The sequence below is a fragment of the Thunnus albacares genome, chromosome 12 (genome assembly GCF_914725855.1).
Source record: "Thunnus albacares chromosome 12, fThuAlb1.1, whole genome shotgun sequence".
Classification (NCBI taxonomy): Eukaryota; Metazoa; Chordata; class Actinopteri; order Scombriformes; family Scombridae; genus Thunnus; species Thunnus albacares.
Genome location: NC_058117.1, coordinates 23,193,379 through 23,220,839, shown reverse-complemented (window position 1 = coordinate 23,220,839; position 27,461 = coordinate 23,193,379). Strand labels below are relative to the sequence as shown.

Genomic DNA, 27,461 nt, shown 5'->3' with positions numbered 1-27,461 from the left:
GTGATATTCCTATCACAGTTTCCTGAATCCCAAGGAGATTTCATCAAATAGGTGGTTTTGTCCAACCAACAGAGAAAAATGTAAAGAAATTTAGTTAATTATCACATAGGATCCTCACAACTGAGAACTAGAGAATACATTTTTCTTGAAAATGAGTCAAATGATTAATCATTTATTTCCCTATCAATCGGCTGATCAGTTAAGCAAATTGTTGTTTCTGCTCTAAAACAATGTATTTGACCCTTTATCCTTTGGGGAACATAATAATGGTAGTTGAGACAGAAATATCAACCTCTTGTTGGTGCTTGATGAAAAAGTCATGAGATCACCAAAGTCTTTAGGATACATCATCTAGGGATCATGGAGGTCTGTGCAAAATTTCAAAGCAAACTGTCCAAGATTTATTGAGAGAAATGTCTCAGTAAAAATAATATAAATCGTCTCAGTGAGATTCTTTTCCATTCGATGCCTACGATATGACTTTGTGACTTCTGTGGTTAGGAAGCCTTGCAGTGGCTGGAGGGCTACTTGGCAGAAGACCTGATCATCGCTGAGCTGAAAGGCAGCTCCAACTCTCTGTGGACCATCAGTCCACCCAGCAGAACCAACCTGATAGAAATGTTGGGCTCGGAGGAGGAGTTCCCCATCACCGTGTCCTGGTCTGTGCAAAGGTACGCAACAACAAAATGTTTGCAAATATCCTTCATTCATGTTTACTATGCACCATGAAGTGTATGCCTGTATGTGTAGTGCTAGTAGTAATAGTACAAAAAAAATAGGAAAACATTTATTTATTTTTATTTTTATTTATTTATTTATCACCCCAACTCAATAACAAGTTCAATATATTATAATAATAAAACATTATTTGATGCCACTTACAGTTGTATACTGCTCACTGTATAGTTTGTTATTTTGTTATATAGTTGTTGTTTCTTTTGGTGGTTTATTTGTTTTGCTCTGTGACAAAAAATTGATGTATCCTACATGGGATTACAAGACACAAATATATATCAAACATCAAAATATTACATCCAAAAAAGATACAGTATCAACTAGCTACAGGTGTTTAAATGGCATTATTGATTTATTAAATAAATATAGATAATCAGTTAATATTTAAAATGGAAATGTAATATGCTTACAGCTATAGTTTTCAGTATGTTTTTCCTTCCTCTCCTCTTGTGATCACAGAAACGTCAGTCGCGGTGCCAAGGCTGAAACGGCGTCTGGAAAACGAGTGACATCTCTTGACCAAAAAACGAAGCAGGAGCTCATACAGCTTCTAAACGGGACGGGAAGTGACTCACAAGTGTGAGTATACCGGCTGCTTACTCTCTCTTCTTTGCACTCTTCTGCTGTGCTATTTGATAATCAGGAGCTAGATTTTTGTATCAGTCAGTCACAGACGAGATACTTTCCTCCTTTACGGATCACAAAAACCTGAACATGTTGTCATTTAAATCATGTTTTTATCATTAGCAGTATATTTAAGTAATAATAAAACAAAGTACTGTGTGCATGACAACACGTAAATCTTTATACTTGAGTCGAAAATATCCACAAACCCCCTCAGTCTTCGGGAGTGTAAAGAATTTAAAACTTAAGTTTTAATTTAAGGTGGTACTTTGCATTTTATTGATGAGTATGAACTTTAAGAAGGTGTATTCATGTAGATTATTCGTCATGTCAGAATATATTCCAAAATATCTTGCAAGAAGATCTTAAAATCAAAAGTGCTGCAAGTTAAAGGGATATTTTAACATTTTAAGAAGTTTATTTGCTTTATTGCTGAGAGTTAGATGAGAAGTTCGATAGTTCTCTTGTATTTGTGCATTAAGTATAGATTTGGAGTGATTAGCCTAGCTTAGCATAAAGACTAGAAATGAGGGGAAACGGCTAGCCTGGCACTCTCTAAAGTTCAATATTGTGCCTCTAAAACTCACTAATTACATATTATATCATTTTTGTTGTATCTTGTTACAAACAGAGATCTAAAAAAACACAATCTGTGGTTTTAGAGGAGTTACATGATGTAATTATTTCTTGCCCAACACTTCTGTGCAGTTAAGATGCTTAGATGCTGAGAGGTCACTGCACCGGGCTGTTGTTCAGCAAGAAATAGTTACAACATATTAAATCCACCTACAACCACAAGTTGTCATTCTTGCATTTCTGTTTGTGTACTGATTAAACAATTTTCTTGGTAAGAAAACAAACAAGCATTGCCTAAAATCTCTCTTTGAATATCCCTTTAATATGAACACTAAAAAATATGAAACCATGAGCCTGTTGTTAACAAATGTACACTGATTGTTTTTTCTTCTTCATGGTTGTGCTCCAACATATTGAGACTCTAAGTTCTAGACTTTGTTTTCTTGCACTAACAGCCTCTCTTCTTCTGCAGAATCCTAAAGGAGATCTTTCCTCGTTATATTCGAGCCCCCAGTGACTCAGATGCCAAACCCGTTGAGCATCTTTATAAAGGTGAACTTTACACTTTCTGTCACAGTATAAATTCGTCTGACTGTGACTTTTTGCGTAGTTGTTGGTTTGGTGACAGCAAAGATGACTCAGTAGCCTCTGGTGAAAGTGGAAATTCTCTTTTCAGTAACTTGAGACCTATTTTTTTAAAATACTACTTGTAGGAATATTAAGTTTGAGTCATCTTTGGGCATTTATTTAAAGCAACCATGTGTATAATTTGAAAATGTTTGACTTTGACGCTCCTGAATGGTAATATGAAAAAATGCATTGTGTCTGACAGGAATGAACACCATTACAAACAAAAATGTATGCAATCAGAATAATCTAAAAGATGCTACAATCACATAAAAATTCTACACATAGTGGTTTTAAAACTAGTGATTTTGTATTGAAAAATCACAATTTTAATTTACTTTTTTATTGAATTGATTTAGAATATACACAGAATAATTAGTAATAAGGACTTTGTTTGTTGTTTTTTTGAGTGCTGATTGAATTACATGACTTCATTCCTCGTCATTGCAGATGAAAAGATGTTCAACATAAGTTTGACCTTGAAGCGAACTCAGAATGACTCAGGTCAGATCCAGGAATGGTGGATTGTCAACCAGACACAGCTGGGCCTGATAGAGAAGAGGAGTCAAAAATACAAGTATGAAGCAGGCCTGGAGGTCTACGTGTTCAGTGACCAAGTCAGCCCGCCCAGTTTGGGCTTTCTGGCTGGATACGGGTACGTGGTGATTTATGAGGATTCAAAAAAATAAATAAATATGAGATATGAGATATGTATAAGATTTGTTCTGCTTCGGTGAAACATTTTAGGAAACATTTTACATTTTAGTCATTATAAGGCTGTTATCTGAACCTGTACAGTCAGTGAGCATGTGGTGATTTGAATTAGTCTCATATACATATAAAATATGCGCTCAAGATTTTCTTTTAATCAGAGTAAGTTATAATGTTCTGCCTCTCTTTCTCGTAAGATACTATCACTCTTTCCACCATGTTTTAGAAGATATAGCAAAGCACATGAAGCAAATGACCTTTACTGTGCTTATACAGGATGTATTGTAGGAAGAGCTGAAAACTAGTGTTTGATGAGCAGTGTGCAGAATTTATATTCACCTTAAAAACAATGGTGGGGTCGGCAGATTATAGTTAATTTCAGACAGAAAATCGGACAAAAATCTTGATGGGTGGAATGAAAGAAGCAGTCAAATACTTTTCAGTCTCAAAAACATTTTTATAAACAAAATTCTCTGATTCCAGCTTTTCAGATACGAATATTTTCTGGTTTCTTCAAACTTATATGACAGTAAACTGAATATCTTTGGGTTGTGGACTGTTAGTCGGGACAAAAGAAGATATTTGAGAACGTCACCTCGGGCTTTAGGAAACAGTGATTGTCATTTTTCACCATTATTTTTGACATTTTATTGACCAAACAATTAATAGAGAAAATAATCAACAGATGAACCGATAATTAAAGTAATTGTTAGTTATAGCCATAGTCTTATGTCTTCTGCTCATGTGTGTGCATACAGACAATAAAACATAAGCGATCAGTTAATAACTTGGATGGTGGAGTGTAAACAGGGCAGATTGAAGGAGGGAGGGAGCACCAAAAAAGCAAAAATACTGTATATTACATCCTGAGAACTACTGATGTAGTAGTCAAATAGTGTCTGACTTTGGATATTTCCTTTAAATTTTACTAACAATGCCTGTTGGATTAGCTGTTTTAGAGATGTACCCTCTCTTTATAGCATCATACTCAGCTTTTGTCATATGTCAGTGTTTTTTTTCTCTTTCCACTCCGTTGCAGTCATCTTTATCTACTATCCAGAGAGAAAACATTCAAGGAATCCAAAAATAGAACATTGTCTAATTTCCTTCCTGCGTTTCCTGTCTAGGATCATGGGCTTGTACGCCTCGGTGGTTCTGGTCATCGGCAAGTTTGTGCGCGAGTTCTTCAGCGGCATTTCCCACACCATCATGTTCGAGGAGCTGCCCAACGTTGACCGCATCCTGAAGCTGTGCACAGACATCTTCCTGGTGCGAGAGACGGGAGAGCTGGACCTGGAGGAAGACATGTACGCCAAACTCATCTTCCTCTACCGGTCGCCAGAGACTATGATCAAGTGGACCCGGGAGAAAACTCAGTGATACTCAAAAGACGGAGAGTTAGAGCTTTTCGGACAGGAGCAGCTCATTCAGAGACACTGGGGTGTCGCTCTGTTGATGTGAGCAGCTATTAACATCCCCTCTGCCTGCTGAGGGAGCACAAAGCAGCACTCTTTCCTCTTTGAGCTCTGATGGGCAGCGATACAGTGTTAGCTCCACACTTTTCTGAGTTATAAACTGGTATTTTTTACTCTTCAGTGATTAAAAAAAACAACAACAATGACAGTTATATTATTAACATTTGAGCACAAATTTGCTGGTGCTGTATTTATCTTGCGAAACCTGGCTCCATTTGGCCTCCAGTGGATAAAATGGTTAGCGATGGGAGACGGAGCCATCTTTTAGGACAATTTTAATAAAATGTGTCAACCGGTTTAAAAAGTTCCCAACCAAATATAAGAATAGATTTTTAAAAACTCTGCTAAGTTCCTCTGCTCCCAACTGCTCTTCGCTCCTCTGTATTGCTTTTTCTTTTCTTTTTTTTTTTCTTTTTTTTTTACAAACGCACAGTAGGCAGAGAGAAGCTCAAACAGGCTGCAACATTGATCTATAAGGGCTTCCCACACGCAGATATAAACCACATGAGCACAATCTCATATTTTTCTCCAACTGGAACGCTTGGATTGTGGGACTGTGCAATATTGAGCTCTTGTTCCTCCAAGTTTTTGAAGGATGTGGATGGAAAAGGCCGGTTCTGACAAAGACACATGAACATAAAGACCATCTTCTTCCTCTTCTTCTTCTTCTTTTTTTTTTTTAAACGTCAGAGGCCACATGGGAGCCACTCCAGAGATAAAATGAAGAAAACATTATCAGACAATATTTACTTGCCTTATTTTGTTTGTATGAGAAAAATTGAAACCCTTAACAACTACATATCTTTCTCAGGAAGAGCTGTTTTCACAGATATTCATTGTATGAGTTATATGTTACAATATGTAGGCTTTGATGGATCTAAAAGAGTATGAGACTGTAGAAAGAACTATTTAAGTGGCATGAAATGTAATGTGGATATTGTTCAGAAATCTGGTGAGATGGACTGTATACCTAGTATGTTTACTGCATAGGGAAGACTGAATTAAGAGAGTATATACATATATATATGTATATGTATGCTGTGGATTGTTTTCCTCACAGAGAATGAGATTAATTGCCAATCATCCACGTTCTGAATCATCTACAGGTTGGCTTGAGTCAAGACCAGCAGAGGGCTGTTTCTGAATCAGGGTAATGTGCATTAAGTGGTAGACTCTTCAGTGCACTTGTGAACCTCTCGCTGTTTTTAACATTCATACTCTGAACTCCGTACTGTGTCACCCACAGTCGTGCGTTCAGTCGTCAAGGAAGGAATAAGAAAAACACTCAGAAAAGATTCCTCACACAAAGGGCTGAAACATGAAGCCCTTTGGTCCAAACTATGCATTAGAGGACATTGTAGCATGAAAGAAAAAACTTCATTATTGCCATGAATAATTTTCATTACATGTACATATAAGTTTAAGGGGGACATGGCGCGGTGGAATGAAATGTGAAATTGTACCCGTATGTTAAGGCAATGTGGTATGATAGAGGTCCAGAGATGTGCAAATAAAACAAATGGAAAGGTGTCGAGTTTTGCTTTCAGCTTCTGCTTCCCTGTGGAAAAGCACTGAGCGAGCCGGCAGGGATCCTGTGTGGACAGGATTTTGATTGAAAACAGAACCTGGGAACGACGCTGCAACAACCCCAAAGCCTCAGGAGCCCCAAAGCCCCCATAATCATTGTGTGTCAGTTGGTTTGTGATAATTTTGGAATATACACCCCTTAAACTGAATATTAAAGCAGCTATAATCTATTTTTCATAATAACAGTGTATCAAATCGCAGTGTGTAATGTGAGAGGCGTTGCTCGTAGTGATGAACCTACAGAGAATTATCCCCCGACTCTGCAGCTCCCCTCGGCTTTACGGAGCTTTATAACGAGTTTCAGCTCATTGTTTTGCTGTGCAGCTGCAACTTTACTGTTTTGGTTCACTCTCAGCATTCTTATAGTGTCATTTCCGGCAGCAGCAGGCAGCTGTTTTCAAAGAAAAAACTCTACAAAACCCAATGTACACTACCTGCTCAGCGCCAAACAGCAAACAGACACAGTTAGGGTGTTGCTAGTGAACATAGTGGAGCATTTAGCAGCTTAAGAGCCAGATATTTCCCTCAGTTTGCTGAAAGCAATCACACTTTGTTCTTCACACTCTTTATTATTCCGCAACTTATTATTCCACATTCCGTACGTTTCTTGGACCTTTTCAACTGCTGCATACTTTGTGCTAGAAAAAACATTCAAATGTCAAACTGTGCGGCTCATTCAGCAGATGTGTGGTATTACTTTTCTGTTTTCTAGCATATTCCAGCGATTTTATATGAATTTTTTAACATCAAAATTTATAATGCCAGTATCTGGGAGAATTGGATCCAACTCAGTTGGAAAATGTGTCACTTTGAAACTCAACTGCTCAGACATCAATTATCCCACAGACCCCATTCAAACTTTAAAACGTTCACAAAACTCTGAATTTTCAAATTTGCATTGTGTGTTGTGATACTTCTTATACTCTTGTATCAATTGAAGTCAATCAATTTAATAAGTGAGGACTTTTACAACAGTTTTCAGATCTCATTAGTGTGACATCATCAGGCAAAGGGGAGAAACACGTTTCACTCCCACAGTTTTAACTCCCCAAGCACATATCATAACTTAAAATGTTGCAACAAGCCTCATCACTCTCAAAATGTAAATATATTTACCATCAGAGTTGTAGTTTTTGTTATCTAAACCTTAATTGAAAGGAAGAGTCCTGTCAAGTTCTCATTGACTGCAGTACAATCTGCAGGCTGTCAGTCTCCCATTTATTAAACTTACAGATTCTCTCTTCCTTCAAACACTATATATCCATATTGTACTTCCTTGTTCTCAGCAAATCCTGCTGCCACTAATAATGTACAAATCTCTGAGCTAGAAGCTTTGCTTTAGGCAAATCATTTTTTCCTCAACAAGATGTGAATTTGTTTTCAGTATTTCAGGGATCCCCCACTGGCAAATAAACACGGAGCTTTATAACGTGGTTAAACCTTGTTAATGGTCAACTTTCCCTGTTAGATTACAAGGTTCTGAGTTAGATAACAGCTCATAACATTGAACAAGAAGTTGCTTTATATGTTTATCATGTACCATCATTCAATGCAACTCCAGTAATATTATTACTTAATATTCAGATTGATATGAATGTTAGAAAACTGTCATCTTTTATTGACAGGTAGCAGTGTATCTGAATAGTCCAGTGGTTTGAGATCTTGCTACTTCTGTCCCACTTTTAGATCCAAAGGTTGTGATTAAATCCTGCTGAGGGCAGCACTCAGTAGAGACGAAGGCGGAAAAAAATATGCAGACGCACACAGGTGCTTCTAATCTGCTGATTGAGACTGCAAAACACAGTCCTTCTAATGAGACCCCTCTCTCTCTCTGTTTTTAACTGTTGGTCACCTCGAACCTTCAGGTTTCATTCAAAATTCAAAACCGCCTTTATCTCACAAACATAAACAAACACTACATACAAAAACAACATAACATACTGGCATGCACTAGCACAAACACAAACATGTGTCCTCAAATGTCAGAGGTACAAGCCTTAAGTCTTTATGCAATTAAAAGTCTAAATATAAAAATCTTATCAAATGTCTCAAAACAAATCAAATTTGTATCAAATGTCTTAGTGTTTGCTGTGTCACATGTTGGCTCAGTGCATAGCTTTACTGTTTTGCAAATATGAGGTCATAGGTTTGTTCCCACCTGCAGGCAACGTTAGTTTTTGTAGATTTTCAACACTGTTCAGCTTCCTGCAACGCAAAATAAAAATCAGCTTTCAGCAATCACACACATTTTCTTCAGGAAATGTAAATAGTCTAGTTACTCTACTTGTCTTGTTAAGGGGCTGTCACAAAATTTACAGTGTAAATTCCTAAATGAAATTGTGTTAAACCAAATTACTTCAAACACAATGTCTATCGCTAACTCGAACCGCTACTGGAGTACTTTTTAAAATCATAATTACGACGTTGATACCTAAATTGTACACTTTTTTGTAAATACTGAAGCTAACCTCGGTTTTAACAAATATGACACTTAAGAGTCAGGCCAGATACACTTGGAATAAACCACACAAGGAACAGTTTTGCATTTTTATATTTTCACCAGTAGCAGCACTTATGTACACTCAAGCCCACTTTTGACTTGCTAATGCACAGTTACATCATACAGTCGTTCAGGGCCTCGGGTCTCGGGTTAGGAGGGCATCGTAAAAGTAGCATGAATGTGTATTACAAACATCGATTAACAGGGAGAGAGCATTAGCCTCATCAAAGATAAATAGGTCTTAGGAAGCTTACTGTCATTACATGTCTGTCAGGGGCCATTTTGGTGGAGACAACACTGATATGGAAAATCTGTCTGATAACTCACTTAAGAAAATGCACAGAGACCATAAAATGCCACACAACAGAAATGTTTATTGATGTGCAAACTTTGGAGATATGCTTTTGAGGAATATACAAGAAGTGGGCAACAGCACAAATAATAATAAAAAAAATGTAAACAATCCCTTTATCACCTTTAGTTATGTTCTAACTGTGGTATCAGAGTACTTTTAATAGGCATGTTGTAATAGTGGGTTTCTCACATTTACAGAATGAGCAATAAGTCACAAACACACAAATTTGAGCGTTTCAAGGGGGGGGGATGCACTGAAAAAAAAAATCACTGCATGGTCCCTTTTTCATCGTAGTGGCTTTAATTAAAGGATTGTGCTGTGTTAGAAATTAAGATATAGCCATGACTATTCTGTTTTTTTGAAGGTGCAAGATAACACACACACACACCTGGAGGTAGACAAATAAAAACAGTCTACAACTGGCTACAAGCTGTGTCATCAGGAGTTGTACTGTTCTTATAATTGTCTCGAATAAGCGCTGATGTCGAGGAAAATAGTGTCAATCATTTCTAAGCATTAATATTCACAAGTCAAAAGCTTTGATTTGGATTCAACATATCATTATATACCGAACACATGCGTTAACAAACTGATTGCATATTGTTCCAGTAACAGTTTTCAACAGGCTGCAGCCATGAATACTGAATAAATTAACTCTGTACAAATGAACACCTATACACCGATCGACTCTTTAAAACATACAGCATTTAAGATTATTTCTGATTTTAATATACCTATAAGCATTCTTAGACTCTACCCACAAACAATAACAGCAAAATTTACAGTTTCACAGAGACGAGAAATAATAGAACATTTACATATAACAGGAGGCTTTCATACATTATTGAACATTGAAGAATTATTTTTCATTACACCGAGGATCCACCTCAAAGAAACAAATTAAAAAGGCTGTTTAAATGTAGGTCGACTCTTCTGCAACATTTACTGTAACTGTTGGGGTTTTAATTTGTTTTTTTATTCCTTATTATTTTTTTTGCACAACAGCCACCCATCTGGGCTTCAGATCTGGAAGGGTTTGTCAAGGTTTTTTTTTAACTTGCACACAGAGGGTGTAGTAGTGGAGCGGCAGATGGGTAGAGTCGGCACTCTGGAGACCGAAGGCTAACACAGCCCTCCCTCATAATCATCCTCTTCCTCCGCGGCAGCTGGCGCCCCACTAGCGCCACCTTGTGGAGCAGCTGCGGCCTTCTTCTTCTTTCCTCCTCCTCCGGGTACTCTCAGGGAAATGGCCAGCTTGGCGTACTGTGAGGCACAGGAGAATAAGGTGTGTTATCAATTCCCAGATTTAAAAGGCCCTGCGTGAAGGCAACATTTTGCTGCCAGAGATCCAGTTAAGCAACATCTGAATCAAAATGTGATGACAGTTGTGGGGTTGTTGCTTCTGTTGCCGGCGCCCTCGATCAAATCAGATCAAAGCGCACCCACACAGCTCTGATGAAGCAGGTTAGTTGAGTTTTTAACTGTTAAACTAATTAAAATTAAAATAAATGATAACAAAGGATGTTTCTTTTTTTTGTTGCTTATTTAGTCAAGAACAATTAAAGTCCTCCTCCGCTCAAAATTTAGATTCACTGAATGTGCAGAATTTGACACTAGAAGGCTGTTTTCATATTCATCTGCTGAGAGTGGAAAGTTTCTCTGTGCTCACCTTAAAATCTGAGTTCAAGGCGTCTACCTACGAGCGTGATGTGTGACATCACAACTAGTTCGGAGCCAATCGTGGTCCGGTATGCGAGTTACAAAAGTGTGATGTGGTTATCTGAAGCCTCCAGGGCACAAACACTGAGAATGGACTTTACATTGAAGGAGGAGACATCTAGTGGCCGGCTGTTCAGCTTTTGAAATTAAAAATATTTGCGTATTCACAGATTCTAGATGTGAGGGAGAAGGAGGTGACGTCATTTTAAGGATTTTAACAAGTTAATTAAACTTTTTTTTTTTAAATCTAAACCATGTCAGACATGAATGATCTTTCAATATCTTTAAAGTTACAGAGACACACTGTCCTTTCAGGTGTTGTCATTATAGATACATGCACAAGATGATTAACAAATAAATTATTGGTAATTTGCATTGTTTTGGTGTTAATTTTGCACTCTATAGAAATATAAATAGTCTTAAAACAACAGGAAAAATAGTCACAGCCTGCTCAAAGAAGTTAAATTCAAGAAATCATTAATAAAAATTGCAAATAATTTCATTATATAGTGGTATTAAATACTAATATTTAATATTATAGGCTTTCAATGTGTCATATCTGTCATTATCAGACTGAAGCCAAACAGTCAAACACACTGTTGGCTCAATAACAAACATTAAAAAACAATTAAAACTACATTTATCTGTGATTATGTGTGACCGATACTCACGTCATTGTCCATGTATTTGAGTAAAGGTGAGTTGCACACACGATACACCTGGTCCTCATCCTGCTCGTCGTAGCCCTGCAGTAGTGTCTCCATGGCAACGCAATCTTCGCTTCCACTGTAGCCGGGTAGACTGGCGGAAGATCAAGCAGCACTTCATATAATGATCCTCAGTTTAAGTGGCAGCAGTGTTACACAATGAACTTGTGGTAATGCCAACAGGTAAACAAAAGCCCAGCCACGACCAGCATGTTTTTGTTTTTTTTTTGGGGTCAACTTGTGACTGTGAAGCAGAAGTAAAGTAAATCAAATCCTCATACCTGTAACTTTCTCTGACACATTTATCAGCTGCTACATAGTCCCCTCTGTGGAGATGAATCAGCACTTGAGCCGTTGTTTTCTAAAAAAAAAAAAAAAAAGAAAAAAAAAGAAAAAGACCAAAAATTAGTATGAATCTTCCTTATAGTTCAATACTACAAACTGCTTCACTGGTAGATCTGTTGTTTTTTAACCATGAGGGCACCAAAACTTTATCAATTTTATCAATTTATCCTGATGTATTGTTTCATTACAACTTAATATATTAGGTTAATATATTAAGGTTAATATATAACCTGCTGAAATAAAAATTGCATTGCCTATACTAGAAATTTAATTCTAACTGGTTGTCTTAATAGACTGACTTTGCACAGAGAATCTAGTGACATAAAAACAACGTAACCCACCTTGAAGCACATAGGAAAGTTCTCGATCTCTTTGTACATGTTCTTCTCTTTCTGCAGTGCGACTGCTGCTTCATCCAGCCTGGTTAGAGAGAGACAGGAGCACAGTGAGGATGGATGAGGAGCAGGTGTTGCAGTTTAACACGACAACATTTCTAGATCAGATTGAAGGTGCAGTTTGTTCACCATGTAGAAACAGTTTTGCGGTTTTTGTGTCTACCTGTCACAGAAGGTGAATCCAAATATTTCAATTTATAACTGCTGAACTGAAAGCAAAACCTTTTAAAGTAGCAACCAAATTAACGAGCTCAAACACTTTTAGTTACGGTGTGTAACAGTAACATCTGTAACAACTCTTTCAACTTGCAGACCAGCTTTCTACAACAGAATTCACCTAAAACAGCACAACAGACGCTATTAATGATCTGGTTTTTATCAAAAACTGCCAGTTACAATTTGGCAGCACTGTTGATTAATGCTAGTTTTCCCCATCCACCTTCTTTTTATTTATTTATTTACCTTTTTAACCTGACCAGAAGTCTGGAGGCTTTGCCCAGAAGTTCAACTGCCTGACGCAGACGGTCCTCGTTCTACAGACAGAAAATGAGGATGTATTAACTAAACGAAAACAAAATGAAATAATTCAGATATCGCTGGAGGCTCATTCTTACCTCAAAGACGCCGGCTGCCTTCTGATACAAGTCAACAGCTTTCTCCAAGTTTATCGGCTCTATCAGTCTGATGAAAAGAATATGTTTTAGATTGAGGGAAAGTTTGCTCAGTGACAGAATTTCAACCTCATGAGACTAAAAGACACAGTGCCAGATACTCAAATTAGAATAACAAACACATAAATTAGTAGTGTGTGCAATAATTCTTTGATTATTCTCAAAAATGAAAATGCTGATTCATTACGTGTATTTTTCATTCTTGTCGTAATAAACCCATCAAATATCTGCCATAATTAACATTTGGTTGCTTTTAATGTTAAAAGCTGACAGGTGCAAGTTTAACCTGGCAGTATTCTTCTTAAGTGTAGAAAATAAGGTGTTATTCTTACTTTCCAGCCCTGTCCAGAGCCATGGCAGCAGTGTCTGGAGTCCCATTCTCCATGTACATCATGCAGGCTTTCTCTATGTACTGGATGGCCTCTGGCATCTTCTTTTGCTCCTGTTGCAGTGCAAACACAGCAAAAATTATTATTCTGCTGCAGACACTTTACCTTTATCTACCTGTTATTGAGTTCAGTGTTTACACAGTGGCTGCACTCACCTTCATCATCATACCTGCCTGTTCGATAGCCCTGAAGAAGAAGAAGAAGAAAGAAAGTTGGTGTAAAAAATGAATGCGGCCCTTATGTTTAACACTGAGTAAACACAGAGCTTTAGAATAAGATACTTACTTTGCAGCGTGGAAAAGCCTGCAGGACAAGTTAAGGAAATTACAAAACAACGACAACAACGTCATGACATTCAGCTCTGGAAGGATTACAGTGAGGATACGTCTTGTTTTCTGTGTGATATTCAGCTTCCTTCAGGTAGGCGTCCTTTGCTTGATCATACTGCTTAGCGTTCTTGAAGCACACAGCTGAAAGCAGGACACAGAAATTGAAATGAACAATAAAATGTGACGTCTGTCAAAGCATTAGTACAGAGCCTCTGAAGTCCCAAAAGGTGATACTTTTTTTTTTGTGGCATTTTTGCCTTTATTGGATAGAGGATAGTGAAGTGGCAGACAGGAAACCATTCAGCTCCAAGGTGATACTTTACAAACATGTTATTATATTGTGTGCTCACGATAATTTACTATAAATTCATATGTGTCTCCAACATACAGCCTACCAACTTCAGACATACACAGCCACCATACAATGGAGACAACTCAGTTAACCACGTTTCATTTTCACCTCAGACTGTCATACAATGAAATTCCTGCTGTTGTTGCACATGAAGGAGGAAAGAAAGGAAGAGCTGCAGAGCATCCAGACGGAAATCCATTTATTAACAATTATAACTGCAGACTTTAATCATTTTCATTAATATTATTTAATATATTGCAGACCTGATGAATCAGACCATATAAGACACTAACCCTTTATTAATGACTTGCAGACCTGATGACTTAGCAGAAAGTGTGAAACATTTAAATTCAGCCTGTCTTGGCTCTAAACATCCTGATGGTCGACTTGGCTGATTGTTCAGAGACTTACAGGAAGCCAAGCCAGAGTGAATGCAGTCTCAGCATGTTGCAGCCTGTTTAAAAAAAATTGCTTTATATAATTGTTGTTGTAGTAATACTAGACTGGTACTATTACAGATGTTTTACCTCAATCAACTGAAACATTCAATGTGTTGTTTTGCCTTTTTGTCTTCTAGCTTCACCCAAAAGAAGATTCAGTACTTCTTTAGTAAGTCTTGGGTGTTGATAAGTCCCCCTCTGCTCAAAAATATGTTCTTTTTGTTCTTTCAGTTGGATGTTGCAGAATGATGTATGTGCAGAGTTTGACACTTGAAGGCTTTTTTCACATTCATCTGCTGAAGGAGGAAAGTTTCTCTGTGCTCATCGAGAATCTGGTTTTAAGGGACAAGCCTACAAGCCTGATTTGTGACATCACAACTAGTTTGGAGCCAATTCTGGTCCAGTCTTCAACTGACATAAGCGTGATGTGGAAACTTGAAGCCTCCAGTGCACAATCGCTGAGAATTGACTTTACATTGCAGTAGGAGACATCTTGTGTCCAGCAGTTACATTTCTGAAATGAAAAATATTTGTATATTCATAGATTCTGTTATTATTCAATGAAGGAGAAGGAGCTGATGCAATTTTAACACGTTTTTTTGGTGAAAAAACCATATCAGATACAAATTATTATTCAAAGTACTGTATATACATCTTAAAACATGTCTAGGTTGGATCTTTAATAGTCACAGTCACTGATAAGTCATCAGGCCTGCAGTTATAAATGATGATGAGTCATTAATAAAGGGTTAAATGTTTCACACCTGTCGGGACTTTCAGGGCTCAGTACATTAGAGCTAATAGAGCCTTAATACTAAAGAAAAGAATAACAATTGATTTTAGATTACCTGCTTTGGCGTATTCTGATGCAGCACTGTCAAAATCTGGCTTCCACTTTGTAAAACTTGTCTTTAAGCTACAAAAATACATGATGAGCAAATTATGAACCTCTGAAACAAGCAGAATCTGTTACACGATCCGTTGATTGACAATTACAGATCAAGACAACATTTATTAAGCAGATCTTATTAAATCTATCGATAATACAATGGTGATACAGCCATAATTAGCAATAAACTGTCACTGTTTGTCGCATAACCTCTGGTGAAAATGCCTCAGTGGCCTTAGAGCTAACGTAGCTAACGTTAACATCAGTAGTAAAACAAACTGCTGCTTCCTGGACGGAAAACAGACGAGATTTATGTCGTAACTCACCATTTTTCAGCTTTAGCTATGTGCTCATGAGCTTCGTTTATTTTCTGAGCAGCCATGCTGTTGTTCAAATCGGTGCTGTGTAAAGAAATCGCTTATCGATAAATTGCTTTGGATGCTGCTTCGTCGATGTTTGGATTAACAGGAACTCCTCCTCCTCGGCCGCAACGTCATCCTGTGTCGCAGGCTACGGGTGCCGCCGAGGACAAAATTCACATGCAACTCGAAATGTGGAGGACAAATAATATGTTTTTCTTCTTGATATTTTATTCTTTACTAATACTAGCTAATACACAACAGAAAAACTTTGTCGAGCAGTTTCTAGTGTTTTGATCATGTCTTTGTGTTTTTATTTATTTATTTAATTATTTTTGCCACCTCATGAGTCATCTGCAGTGGTACTCAGGGGCTGTACATAAGTAGTACAATTTTGAGGTACTTGTACTTCCATTTTATGCTACTTTATACTATTAAAGTTTTCGACAGCTTTAGTTACTTTTCAGATGAAGATTTGACACAATGGATAATAGAGCAAGCTTTTAAAATATAACACACTGTTAAAGATGAAATCAGTGGTTTCCAACCTTTTTGGCTTTTGTCATCTCATAAAAAGCAGTGTGTAGTCGAGGTCACATTTCAGATGTCTATGAAATGTTAACAGCTCCACCAAATAGTGATTTTTCCCTCTAAACCTCTCATCTCTCACTTCTCACTCAAATGTTCAAATGATACAATATTTCACAAAAAAATCAAAGATTAGAGAAAAATTCCAAAACTGAAAACAGATTTGTGTATCAGAACTTTGTTTTTTCTTCTTTCCTCTCCCATTAATCCTCTCACGACACCTCAGATTTACCTGGTGACCCCTTTGGAGGGGCCTGATCCCTTGGTTGAGAACCACTGTGCTAAACTAGCCAACTGTATATGAAGTAGTTGAAACCAGCTCCACCTCCAGCAGCTACAACAGTAACATGCTGCTCTAACACTGATGCTTCAGTGTTAATAATCTAATGATGTCATATATAATAATATATCAATCAGAGGGACCAAACCACTACTTTTACTTTAATAGTTTAACCACATTTTGCTGCTAATACTTATATAATTTGATTTTTCATGCAGGACTTTTACCTGTAATGGAGTATTTTTACATTGCTGTATTGGTACTTTTACTTAAGTAAAGGATCAGAGTTTGTTTTGTTGATAGGGCCTCAGTGTCTCAGTTATGTATTGAAATCTAATTGAAACTTGATATATTGACTCCTGGAATATAAATATATTTTGCTTTAAGTATTTACTATTATTTTTGTATACTGTTATTGTAGTCTTTCTGTTTTTTGAATTTGTCTGTTTTGCTTGAGGAATGTATAATCAATGTTCCTATAAGAAATTGTACCATAAGGTTAAATAAAGTAATAATAATAATAAAATACAAATTTTTTATTTTATTTAAATGACCTTCTTCATCTTTGAGATTTAACAGCAGCTGGCTTCCAAACTGTGGCATTAATGCCACCTTCTGGAGTCAGTTAACTCCTACAGTGTCTCCTTCTTACATAGCTGATCAAGCATCTTCTGTCCTGCCCACTAACACCACATTCTAGTGCTCTCTTTAATCTGGCTCCTGTTCCTAATCTTTTAATTTCCTCCATCATGTCCTTTCTCTCTGATATACACTCACTGAGCACTTTATTAGGAACACTTGTGCAATCTAATGCAGCTCTGCCATAAATTCTACTTTTACAAAGCTTATACATTTTCAGTTTTTGTTGACATTGTCGGAAAATGATAATTGTCCTGTATGTTTATTATTGAGGTCGAAATAGGTGGTGCATTAGCCTATATTGAAAAGTGTTTTTGGTATTTTTTCCACACTCCGAGGCAGGAGGAGGCGGTAATGCGTCTAATACGCTGTTTGCCAACCGCCCTTAAAACAGGGGACGAAGAAGAAGAGTTCGACAGACCGGTCTCTAATGGCTGAACAACAACAACTATTAACGAGCGAGAAACTTTCCCAAACTTACACAGAGACAAAAGAAAGTTGGAAATAGCGAATCGTTTTGGCTGTATATCAGTTTTATACCCGTTCGTCTTTTCTTCTTTTAATTACAAATGTGGAATTACTGATGGATCCGAGATATGACATCCCGCGGAGGGCCGCCGGCGGCGGGGGCTCCGCGAACTCGTCCCCCGCTCTTGGGGCTCAGTCGCGCCGCAGGAAGATGCCACCCAGACCCGCTGATTTTAAACTTCAAATTATCATTATTGGCTCCCGTGGTGTTGGTAAAACCAGCCTAATGGAGAGATATACCGACGACACTTTCTGCGAAGCTTGCAAGTCGACCGTAGGTGAGGACAGGAAGCGTTTGCAAGACGTGTTTTTGTCTACTTTTTATGACAGTATACAGTCGCAGGGCTTCGTCTATTTGCTGGAGGAAAGATACTTAGCGTTATCCCATCATGGGCTGGACATTGTAAAACCTTTTTTTTCCAATCTGTGTGTAAAACATATTATCTCCTATTTTACTAGGTAATAGGACTGTATAGAGGTTACACTACTTGTTGTAGCTAGCTAACTTGAGCTAACTATAACAATAACACTGCTCTAGGTGTGCTAATAAAACTGTCTTAGCCATTAGATTATGTTGCTATGTCCCTCTTCACACACATTTGGGGCTTGTAAGAGTGTTTTTGAGGTGGCCGTTGTGTATTTCATGCTGCTGAGAAGAAGTTTAACAGCCCAACACAGTAAGGAAGAGTGTTGGTAACTTATTACCTGTATAACATGGATCTGTAGCAATGCAGTAATGATATTACTGCTGGTCAGCCTGTTTTCTTTATTTTGAGTGAGAGTATAGTCATATCCCATCCTGTACACCGTTTCTGAATGGGCATTTTTTTCATATTCCTATATACAAAGAACTGCCACTGTAAATATTTACAGTGGCATAAACAACACGTAAGTACAGCTGCAATGATTAGTGGATTAATCAATTAGTTGACAACTATTAAATTAATCACTAACTATTTTGATAATCGATTAGTTGTTTTGAGTTGTTTTTTTTAAAGAAAGAAATGTCCAAATTCTCTGATTCCACCTTCTCAAATGTGAATATTTACTGGTTTCTTTAGTCTTTTATGACAGTAAACTGAATATCGTTGGGTTGTGGACAAAACAAGACACTTGAGTACATTTAGGAAACAATGATCGACATTTTTCACCATTTTCTGACATTTTATAGATCAAACAACTAATCGATTTATTGAGGAAATAATCAACAGATTAATCGATAATGAAAATAATCTTTAGTTGCAGCCCTACCCATGAGCAGTTTTATTGAGAAATTAATTGTCATAAATAGTTATTTATTGAAAAGAATGATGCCATGTGACAAATTGTTTTGCCGTAGTTATAGATGGTGCCAGCTAAAAATATACAAGACCTGTTTGTATGTTGATATGAGTAAACAGCTCTGTGACCAACACGGCAGTCAGCCATAGTGTCCAATCCCAAAATAGTCACACACACCAGGCAGCTGCTATGGCAGAGCTCCATTTTGTGTCCTGTCATTCCTGTGACACAGCCTTCAGGTTGTATGAGCTTTTCGTCATTAGTGTTGTGATCTTCTGATGACGGGCGGAACAGTCACTGACGTCTAGCTGAAAATGTTGTTTACTAGCCTCTCCGTTTCTTTGATATCAGAGACTGACACACGTATAACTGCCTTACTCAGTAATTTGCAGCTGTCAAATCAAGGAAACCGAATGTGGAACTCAAACAACAACATTATTTGGTTTATAAAATGTCAGAAAATGGTGAAAAATGTAAATCAATGGTTCCCAAAGCTCAAGATGACTTCCTCAAATGTCTTATTTTGTCCCGACCAACAGCCCACAACCTAAAGATATTCAGTTCACTGTCACAGAAGACTAAAGAAACCAGAAAATATTCACATTTGAGAAGCTGAAATCAGAGAATTTAGAATTGTTTTTTCTTAAAGAATGACTCCAAACGAATAAATCGATTATCAAAATAGTTGGCGATTAATTTAATAGTCGGCAACTAATCGATTAATTGTTGCAGCTCTAATATTTACAACAATATTCAACACATAACCTTCAAATGCAACAAAGAGAAGTCCGGTTTCTCTAGAAAGGGTTTTTATTTGTTCAGCTGGTGCTAAAACCCTCCCAAACAGTCGCTACATAAAGCCAAGAGAACAGGAAATGCTGGTAACCATTTGCCCACATATTTGTTCTGATTCCTCCCATAGGAGTTGACTTCAAAATCAAGACAGTTGAGCTGAGAGGGAGGAAGATTAGACTACAGATATGGTGAGTAAACTGGACAGAAGTCTTTGGATTCCTTTACTCCTCTGCATGGTGCATTTCCTCTGTCTTTCCAACTGTCCTGTCACCCTGCAGGCTGCTCTAAAAAAAAAAAAAAAAAAAAAAACTTCTGGTGGCTTTCTGGGTGCATCTCGGCTTTGCGCAGTAGGTAAAGCAGATGCAAATAGGATTTTCCTAAATGTGTTAAGATCACATACAGTACAATAAGGCCATTGCATGTTTTGCAATACCAAAACATGTTTTATCCACAATTAACATTTTCTATGTATTTTGTTTAAATCGTCCAATACAAGCACAGAGGAAGAATGCACAGATGTTTTGGCTATGCCGTCGTCAGTCTCCTCTGTGCTTGTATTGGACAATTTAAATGAAATAAAAGGAAAACATCTAATTGATTTAGGTGTGCTTTTGACTTTGGTTACACACACACACACCTCAGCTCCGCCATGTCTTTTGGTTGAGTTTAAAGTTTTTTACACCCACTATTGACGTGCCATTGAAGGTTTTTATCCAAAAGAAGCCTTACTTAAACCTAAGAGTATGAGTGCAAACTTTAACCTCTACCTTTTGGAGAAATAAATGAACTTACTCATCATTATATTGTTTTCAAAACATGTCAGAAGTCATTAAGATTTGGTTTTGGTTAGGTGCTATTGTTGTTATCTTTAGTATTCCCCTGATTTTTATTTATGACTTATTGTAGGAGTATAATTTGTAAAAACACATGTTACTTAAAAAATGTAACAACGGTATTGTTGTCTAGCTGTTGAAAAACTGATTTAAAAAGCCCCAACTGATAGTCGGTAAAGCATTTTCACTGATCGAGTATATAACTGCATTGATTGTGTGTGACAGCGCTGGGCTTAATTGTGGGAATCCATCGCTTGTTTCACTTACGCATCTGTCCTGTTAACTAACACCCCCATCCACCTTCCCACCCACCACCACCACATCTCATCTCCCCTTTACCTCATCCCATTTTGTCCCCCCCACCCCCACCCCCACCCCCACCCCCCTCCTCTCCACCCCTCTTCGAACTGTCCGATCAGGATGGCCGCCCTCAATGTGGCTTGTCTGTCATGTTGAACTGCACACATCAAGCTCCGTCATTGCTGCACCCTAACCCTGCCATTGTGATGCTATATCTGTCCGCTCTTCTGCTCATAAGCCTGACTGTGACTCACAGGCGGACAGGCAGGGAGGCGCTAGCTGGCTGAAGGTACAGTAACACTGCACTGTGAGTGGAGCTTCAACTGCTTGTCATGCTGCTAACCAAGACTCAGATGATCAGATGAATCATAGCATAACATAACCTAAATCCACACATGCATTTGAAAATATATTTACACTCGTAGATCTTTAAAACGAAGTGTTAATTTCCAAAATGCAGCATATTCATTTTGGGGAATATTGTAGCCATTATTGCTTTAAAAAGATTATTATTTTAATTTTGAGTTAACTAGGGCTGCAATTAGAACTTGTTTTCATAATGGATTAATCTGCTGATTATTTTTTCAATCAGTTGTGTTGTTTATCAAATGTGAAAAACGCTCATTATGATTTCTAAAAGCTCATGGTGACATCTTCAGATTTATCTTATTTATCTGATCAACAGTCTAAAATCGGAAGATATTCAGTTTACTGTCAAGTATGACACAGAAAAGCTTCAAATCCTCACATTGGAGAAGCTGCAACCAGCACATTGTTGGCGTTTTTCCTTAAAAAAATTACTAAAAAATGATCATTTGATTATCAAAATAGTTGCAGATTCATTTTCTGTTGATCAGCTGATTGATTAATCGACTAATCGTTGCAGCTCCAGAGCTGACGACCATCTCATAACTGCACATGAGATCTCATCTTTCCTCAAATTGTAGATGTTTCATTTTGGAGCCAAACTCTTCAGATGTCGGATTTTTTTTAGCTAGATATGGATGATGATGATGATGATGATGATGATGATGATGATGATGATGATGATGATGATGATGATGATGATATGGATACCAGATTTCATCCCTATGATTCAGTGTTGAATGATTAGTTTATATCACTAACTGAAGAAACCAGAACAAACATTGTTCAGATAAATTAACATAAGTAATGATTAATGACAACAAATTCATAAATTAGTTGCAGAGCTGATTCTTATTTGCTTATTTGTTGTTTCATCATTTCTTTTTTTTTTTTATACATGAGACTATTAGTCAAAGACGTCTTTACCGAATGAAAATAGCCTTTGATCAAATCAGTCAATCAGCTGTGTGGTATTCCAAAAATGCTCGTGAACCTCTACAGACAGCCGTGACTTTTAATCTCATTTGATTTAATTCATTTTATCCAGGGACACTGCTGGCCAGGAGAGGTTCAACAGCATCACATCAGCCTACTACAGAGGTGCCAAGGGAATCGTGCTAGTGTATGATATCACGAAGCAGGAGACCTTCGACGACCTTCCCAAATGGATGAAAATGATAGACAAGGTAAACAAACTGTCGCACTTCTGTTAAAGGCCAAACATGTCAGTTGGTGTGTTACATCTAGCCTTTTCTCTTGCAAAATGACAAAAATAACTTGGTGGATTTGACCATGCATCTGGAACAGATGTCTTCATAAAAAACTTAATCATGTTACATGGAGAAATTCTGCCAAACCTCCCATGAAATTCATCTTACAGTTCTGCCTTTGTCTTTACGCTTACCAACTTTGGCAACAGTTACATGAGCTGGAGGTGTTTTTTAAGGCGTCACTTTGCAGAAACACTGCTTCAGTCAGCAGAACTTGCATTCCTAAGAGGCTCAGATTGATTATCTGATTCATCACTTTTATATTCAAATTAATATTCAGTACTCATGGCGTGTTCCACCCTAGCATGGTTCATGTAGAAACAGATCAAATAGTGAAGAACGGCTGTTCTCAAAGTCATTTTACTGGAACTTTACAGAGGAATTCACCTGATTTTAACTTTTAAGTTCCACATTCACAAAATAATTGAGTTGTAATGTTCCCAAATTACATGGCATAACATTGAATTGAAAACCTCATGTAGGAGAGTGTCTCCTCTTTTAGAGTAACAACCTACAAATATGTACATGTGACTTTTTTTGCTTGTGAACTTCCTCTTTAGCTGCTGTACTATAGAGCCAGTTTTCATGTGACAGTACACTGAACAGATTACGGTGCAGTAATCTAGTTTGACTTTTATGAAATGGGTGGCTTATGATTTCCTGACCTGTCTCCTCTCTGCTTTCTGTTCTGTGTCAGTACGCCTCAGAGGAAGCAGAGCTTCTCCTGGTCGGGAACAAGCTGGACTGTGAGACTGATCGCATCATCTCCAGACAGCAGGGAGAGAGGGTGAGTTCAAAACACACACACACACACACAACTGCTTGACCCACATTCTTAGTTTCTATAAATTGCACAGATCTAAAACAAGATGCAGTCGTACAAACAGCAGATGTACTGATTTGATATGTGTTTGATAAACAGAGGAGAACATCTTACAAGTTCAGTCACAAACTACAGCAGTGAATTAAAAACAATAGTCCCTTATAATATTGAATTTGGTACAGAAAAATATATAATTGTAAAAACTGTATTGTCTTTCATTTCAATGTGTCAGCGGTTGTCCTCTGTAGGGTTGTAAGGTTAGGTTGCTCATATAAACATTTGCATAAACCTAGAGGGAAGACTTGCACACAGTTTCCTGTCAGTCAGCTTTATGTTCTGCATGGACTGACACAGCTGACACTAATGCTGCTTTTACACCTTTTCTGTGTCACAGTTCGCCTCTCGAATAAGTGGTATGCGCTTCTGCGAAGCTAGTGCCAAGGATAATTTTAATGTGGATGAGATCTTCCTGAAGCTTGTGGATGACATCCTCAGCAAGGTTGGTGTGTTATCAGTAGCACCTGCCTGATGCTGCTTTTTTAAGGGTTTGACATCGTTATCAATATTTTAACAGTTAACAAAATCTGATAATGATACATCGGCCAAGTTATTGTTTTTCAACATATCGTATGTAAGGATCCTTTAAATTTGGGTGTTAAAAACCTCGGCAAAGATATTTACTGAGCATATCTAGTTATCTGTACTGCAATTTCTTATTACCAATCATCTGTGATAAACTGATATCAGCCGATAACATTTGGATAATATTTCTAGTATTTTTTTCTGTAAAACCTTGTTTGAAGCTTCATAGAAAATAATGTGTTGACAAAAATAGGTAACTGTGATTATTCCAGTTTTCACTGGTGTAACAACCTAGTTTGTACAATATTTTCCCAACCCGTGCAAATGACACATCAGTTTCTGTTATTACTCCAATAAACAGAAGATTTATCAATCAATTTTCATCAGAAAGATTAGAACTGTAATAACACACACATTCTACCTTTGTGGCTAAATTATTTGTCTGTTTCTTCCTCTTTGCTGTAAGGATTCTTATTTTTATAGTATTTTTTCACAGCATTTCTCTGTTTGATAATGCAGGAATGTTACCGAGGTGATGTGATTCTTTCACTCCTTAACGTTTGGTTCCTTGTTCTTGGTTAAGTCGCTGTGGATGTCACCTTAAGTGCTCAATTTAAAACCGAACGTGTTTATGTTTGCTGACTTTGTCCTCTTGTTCCTGAAACAACAGATGCCTCTGGAAATTCCCAACAAGGAGCTTTCCAACAGTGTCCTGTCTCTGCAGCCTGAACCGGAAGTGCCTCCGGAGTTGCCCCCTCCCCGCATGCGCTGTTGCTGAGAGTCAAGAGTGGTCCCCCACCATCCTACACACACACACACACACACACACATACACATACACATACTCAGCTCACACATGCAAAGTACCAATCTGGCCACCAGGGGGCAGCACACAGCAGCAGTTTGGGAATTGTTGATTGCTGCTGTAAGATGCACAGACTCTTAACAAGCAGTATTATGACATACACCCCTGTTTCCTCTCCTGTTTTTGTAACTGTACACTATGACATGTACTACACTAACACTTAGGCCCGGTGAATCACCCACTTCCTACCACCTGTCTGTCTTCACTTGACCCAGACTACCTCATTCCTCGGACCGTTAGGCTAGCTGTGCCCGCCCCCCGCCCCCCCCCCCGCAGGTGCCTTTGAGGTAGAGAGCCCCTCTGGTAGCCGTTGCACATTTACAAGGAGAGGGATCACAGAGGGCCTTACAGCTTGTTATCCTCTTTGTTTTGTTTGCAAAAAAAAAAAAAAAATAGTCATCACACAAACTGTACACAAAGGTTGATATTGTCTCGAGTTGCCCCGACACTCTGTTATCTCGGTAGGTTCTGGTTTACAGAAAAGGGATAACAATATCTCACATCTCAGCTTAGATGGAAATCTGGGTCTTGGTACAGTAGTTTTATATTCTCATTAATAGGTAGAATTACCAAGTGATAAGTGGACTTGAGGTAAAGAAAAGCACATGATTTTTCTTTTTATTGATATGATGTAAATATGGTGATACATGGTCGGGGGCGTGTTGCTGTAATGACTGGACATGGTGCAGATTTTTTTTTTTTTTTTTTTTTTTTTTTTTTTTTTGGCCAGCTGTAGGTGGTTGTGGGGTGGTGATCATATCAGTTTCTATTCCTTTTGCCTTAAAGTATTAAAATGGCTGGAACGGCTCATTTCACCTTTGTAAAAAAAAGAAAAAAAAATTGTAATGTTTTGCACTACAATCCATCTTACCTAGTTAAACTGACATGCTGAACTGTAGAGGGAGGCAGCAGGAAAAAGAAAGTACTCGACTTGTAGTTTAGCACTAATAAAGATCAATGTTGCCTCCGTAGTGGCCGCTCTGATTTCTTCCACACCCTGTTGAATGGAAAGGCAAGGGGAGATGGGTAATGTAGTCTTTTGAGGGATTGGTGTTTTTTTTTTTTCACAGGGGCATTCTCCATGTGTGGAGCTAGTACACACAAACACATGGATGGATTTTTTAGCTTTTGTTTTGCTTTTCTTACTAATATTGCAAGTGTTTTGTTGTTGTTTTCTTTGTTTTTTTTTTTTCCTCTGGATTCAGATACAGCTTAGAGACGTCTGTGTGAGTCTCCCTTTCTCTGGGGGAGAGAAGTGCAGGAAGGTTTGTGTAGTATTTGAATGACTCAGGAAATTTTAATTGGCTCATATCTGCTCATTTTGTCAGGCTTTTATCGCAGACTTGATTTGCCTAGAATTTCATAACGAATTAATAAAGCAACTGCTCGTAAAAAATCCTGCTTCGAGGGGGAGTCCAAGGTTTTTTGTTTTTATAGGAGGTTGGCAGTTTTGAATTCATGGTTTGGCAGTTTGTTACGGACCAGAACTTGCACATTTAAAGAAAAAAAAAAAAAAAATACTAGGCTATGCATGTTAAACCCTCCTGTGTTCATAGACATTAATGATCATTTAATTCTTCCGTCTTTTCTTGTGAAATTATTGCAATTTTAGCAATGTAGCACTGTGAGTGTGTCTGTTTTTTGTTTTTACATGTTGAAGTAAAAAGCCCAAGTCTGAGGATGAGGATGGACGAGCCCATTCAAAGGACCTGATTTGAAATGACTCTAATTGACTTGCTATTAATTTTATTTCATGTTGGCGTTTTATGTCGAGGTCAAGCTTCTGTGGATTTGAAAAAAAAAAAACGGCACATTGTGTTTGGAAAGTTTCATACCAAAATACGACATTTAAAAAAAAAAAAGTGCTCTAACAAAACAGTCACTGACATTAAAGCACATCTCGCAATAAGGTTATCAGCCAGCAAAAGACCTTTGCATACAAATTATCTGCAGTTTTTGCAATTTTATCATATATATATAATATGTGTTTTGAAATGGCGAGTTGTGAAAATGAGAAAACATGATTTTTTTTTTTTTGTTTTGTTTTTCTGTGTTTTTTTTTTTTTTTTAGAATGAAACCTTTTCATTTGTCGCCTCTGACTTTTAGCATTTGGCACTAACCCTGTGGTCTTTGTTTTAATACCCAAGCCTTATACTACTCAGTGTTTTAAATATACATTTTAAAAAAAATGCTTTTATTTGAAATGTGTATCATTTAAGAAGGAAAACGCTACTTGGTATAAAACCTGTTCTAAGTCTTTGAAAAAGTTTTGGCATGTTTAAAGCGGATTTGTGGTATTTATAACTTGTGGCATTCTTGAACTAATGAAATGCAATTAAAGATATCTATATTTATTACCAGATTATGGTCTTGATTTTACTGTGTGATGACAATCTCTCTAAAAAAATAGGATCTCTTGACTCCAGAAACACCAAAATGATCATCTGCTTCATTTGAATGTCATTTCTTCCACTGTAGAGGTTCAAATCATTGAATAGATGCTGTACAAGTGATTTTTACTTTA

The 27,461-nt window shown here is 37.5% G+C and overlaps 3 protein-coding genes across 5 annotated transcripts in view; 2 read left to right on the top strand and 1 right to left on the bottom strand.

Moving 5' to 3' along the window:
* The window catches only part of LOC122993647 (piezo-type mechanosensitive ion channel component 2), a 96,640-nt gene extending 90,362 nt beyond the window's left edge, over positions 1-6,278 (top strand). For all 3 annotated transcript variants that reach the window (XM_044367988.1, XM_044367986.1, XM_044367987.1), the window contains 5 exons: positions 502-671; positions 1,195-1,314; positions 2,408-2,487; positions 3,013-3,217; positions 4,401-6,278. In XM_044367988.1, coding sequence (XP_044223923.1) covers positions 502-671; positions 1,195-1,314; positions 2,408-2,487; positions 3,013-3,217; positions 4,401-4,653 — 828 coding nt within the window. In that variant the 3' untranslated portion in view covers positions 4,654-6,278. The remainder of the gene's footprint in view (positions 1-501; positions 672-1,194; positions 1,315-2,407; positions 2,488-3,012; positions 3,218-4,400) is intronic.
* Positions 6,279-9,189: 2,911 nt separating this feature from the next.
* On the bottom strand, positions 9,190-15,927 carry napgb (N-ethylmaleimide-sensitive factor attachment protein, gamma b). Its single transcript, XM_044368916.1, has 12 exons — positions 15,753-15,927; positions 15,386-15,453; positions 13,802-13,886; positions 13,702-13,719; positions 13,572-13,602; positions 13,360-13,469; positions 12,971-13,037; positions 12,819-12,889; positions 12,303-12,381; positions 11,898-11,977; positions 11,581-11,710; positions 9,190-10,453 (listed from the first exon to the last, which is right to left on the bottom strand). Exons 1-12 carry the CDS (start codon positions 15,806-15,808, stop codon positions 10,313-10,315), a joined length of 936 nt encoding a protein of 311 aa, XP_044224851.1. The 5' UTR covers positions 15,809-15,927; the 3' UTR covers positions 9,190-10,312.
* A 1,764-nt stretch (positions 15,928-17,691) lies between these two features.
* rab12 (RAB12, member RAS oncogene family) lies at positions 17,692-26,437 on the top strand. Its single transcript, XM_044368271.1, has 6 exons — positions 17,692-18,098; positions 20,024-20,084; positions 22,444-22,582; positions 23,364-23,453; positions 23,884-23,988; positions 24,742-26,437. Exons 1-6 carry the CDS (start codon positions 17,876-17,878, stop codon positions 24,847-24,849), a joined length of 726 nt encoding a protein of 241 aa, XP_044224206.1. The 5' UTR covers positions 17,692-17,875; the 3' UTR covers positions 24,850-26,437.
* Positions 26,438-27,461: the final 1,024 nt, after the last annotated feature.

What these genes read in the sequence shown, in the direction of transcription:
- napgb (XM_044368916.1), bottom strand. Translation starts at nt 15,808, where the DNA reads ATGGCTGCTCAGAAAATAAACGAAGCTCATGAGCACATAGCTAAAGCT. An exon ending in AGGCAGCCGGCGTCTTTGAG is followed by an intron (nt 12,890 to 12,970) that starts GTAAGAATGAGC and finishes TTCTGTCTGTAG; the next exon opens with AACGAGGACCGTCTGCGTCA. An exon ending in ACTTTCCTATGTGCTTCAAG is followed by an intron (nt 11,978 to 12,302) that starts GTGGGTTACGTT and finishes TTTTTTTTTTAG; the next exon opens with AAAACAACGGCTCAAGTGCT.
- rab12 (XM_044368271.1), top strand. Translation starts at nt 17,876, where the DNA reads ATGGATCCGAGATATGACATCCCGCGGAGGGCCGCCGGCGGCGGGGGC. An exon ending in AAGATTAGACTACAGATATG is followed by an intron (nt 20,085 to 22,443) that starts GTGAGTAAACTG and finishes CATTTTATCCAG; the next exon opens with GGACACTGCTGGCCAGGAGA. An exon ending in TGGATGACATCCTCAGCAAG is followed by an intron (nt 23,989 to 24,741) that starts GTTGGTGTGTTA and finishes CTGAAACAACAG; the next exon opens with ATGCCTCTGGAAATTCCCAA.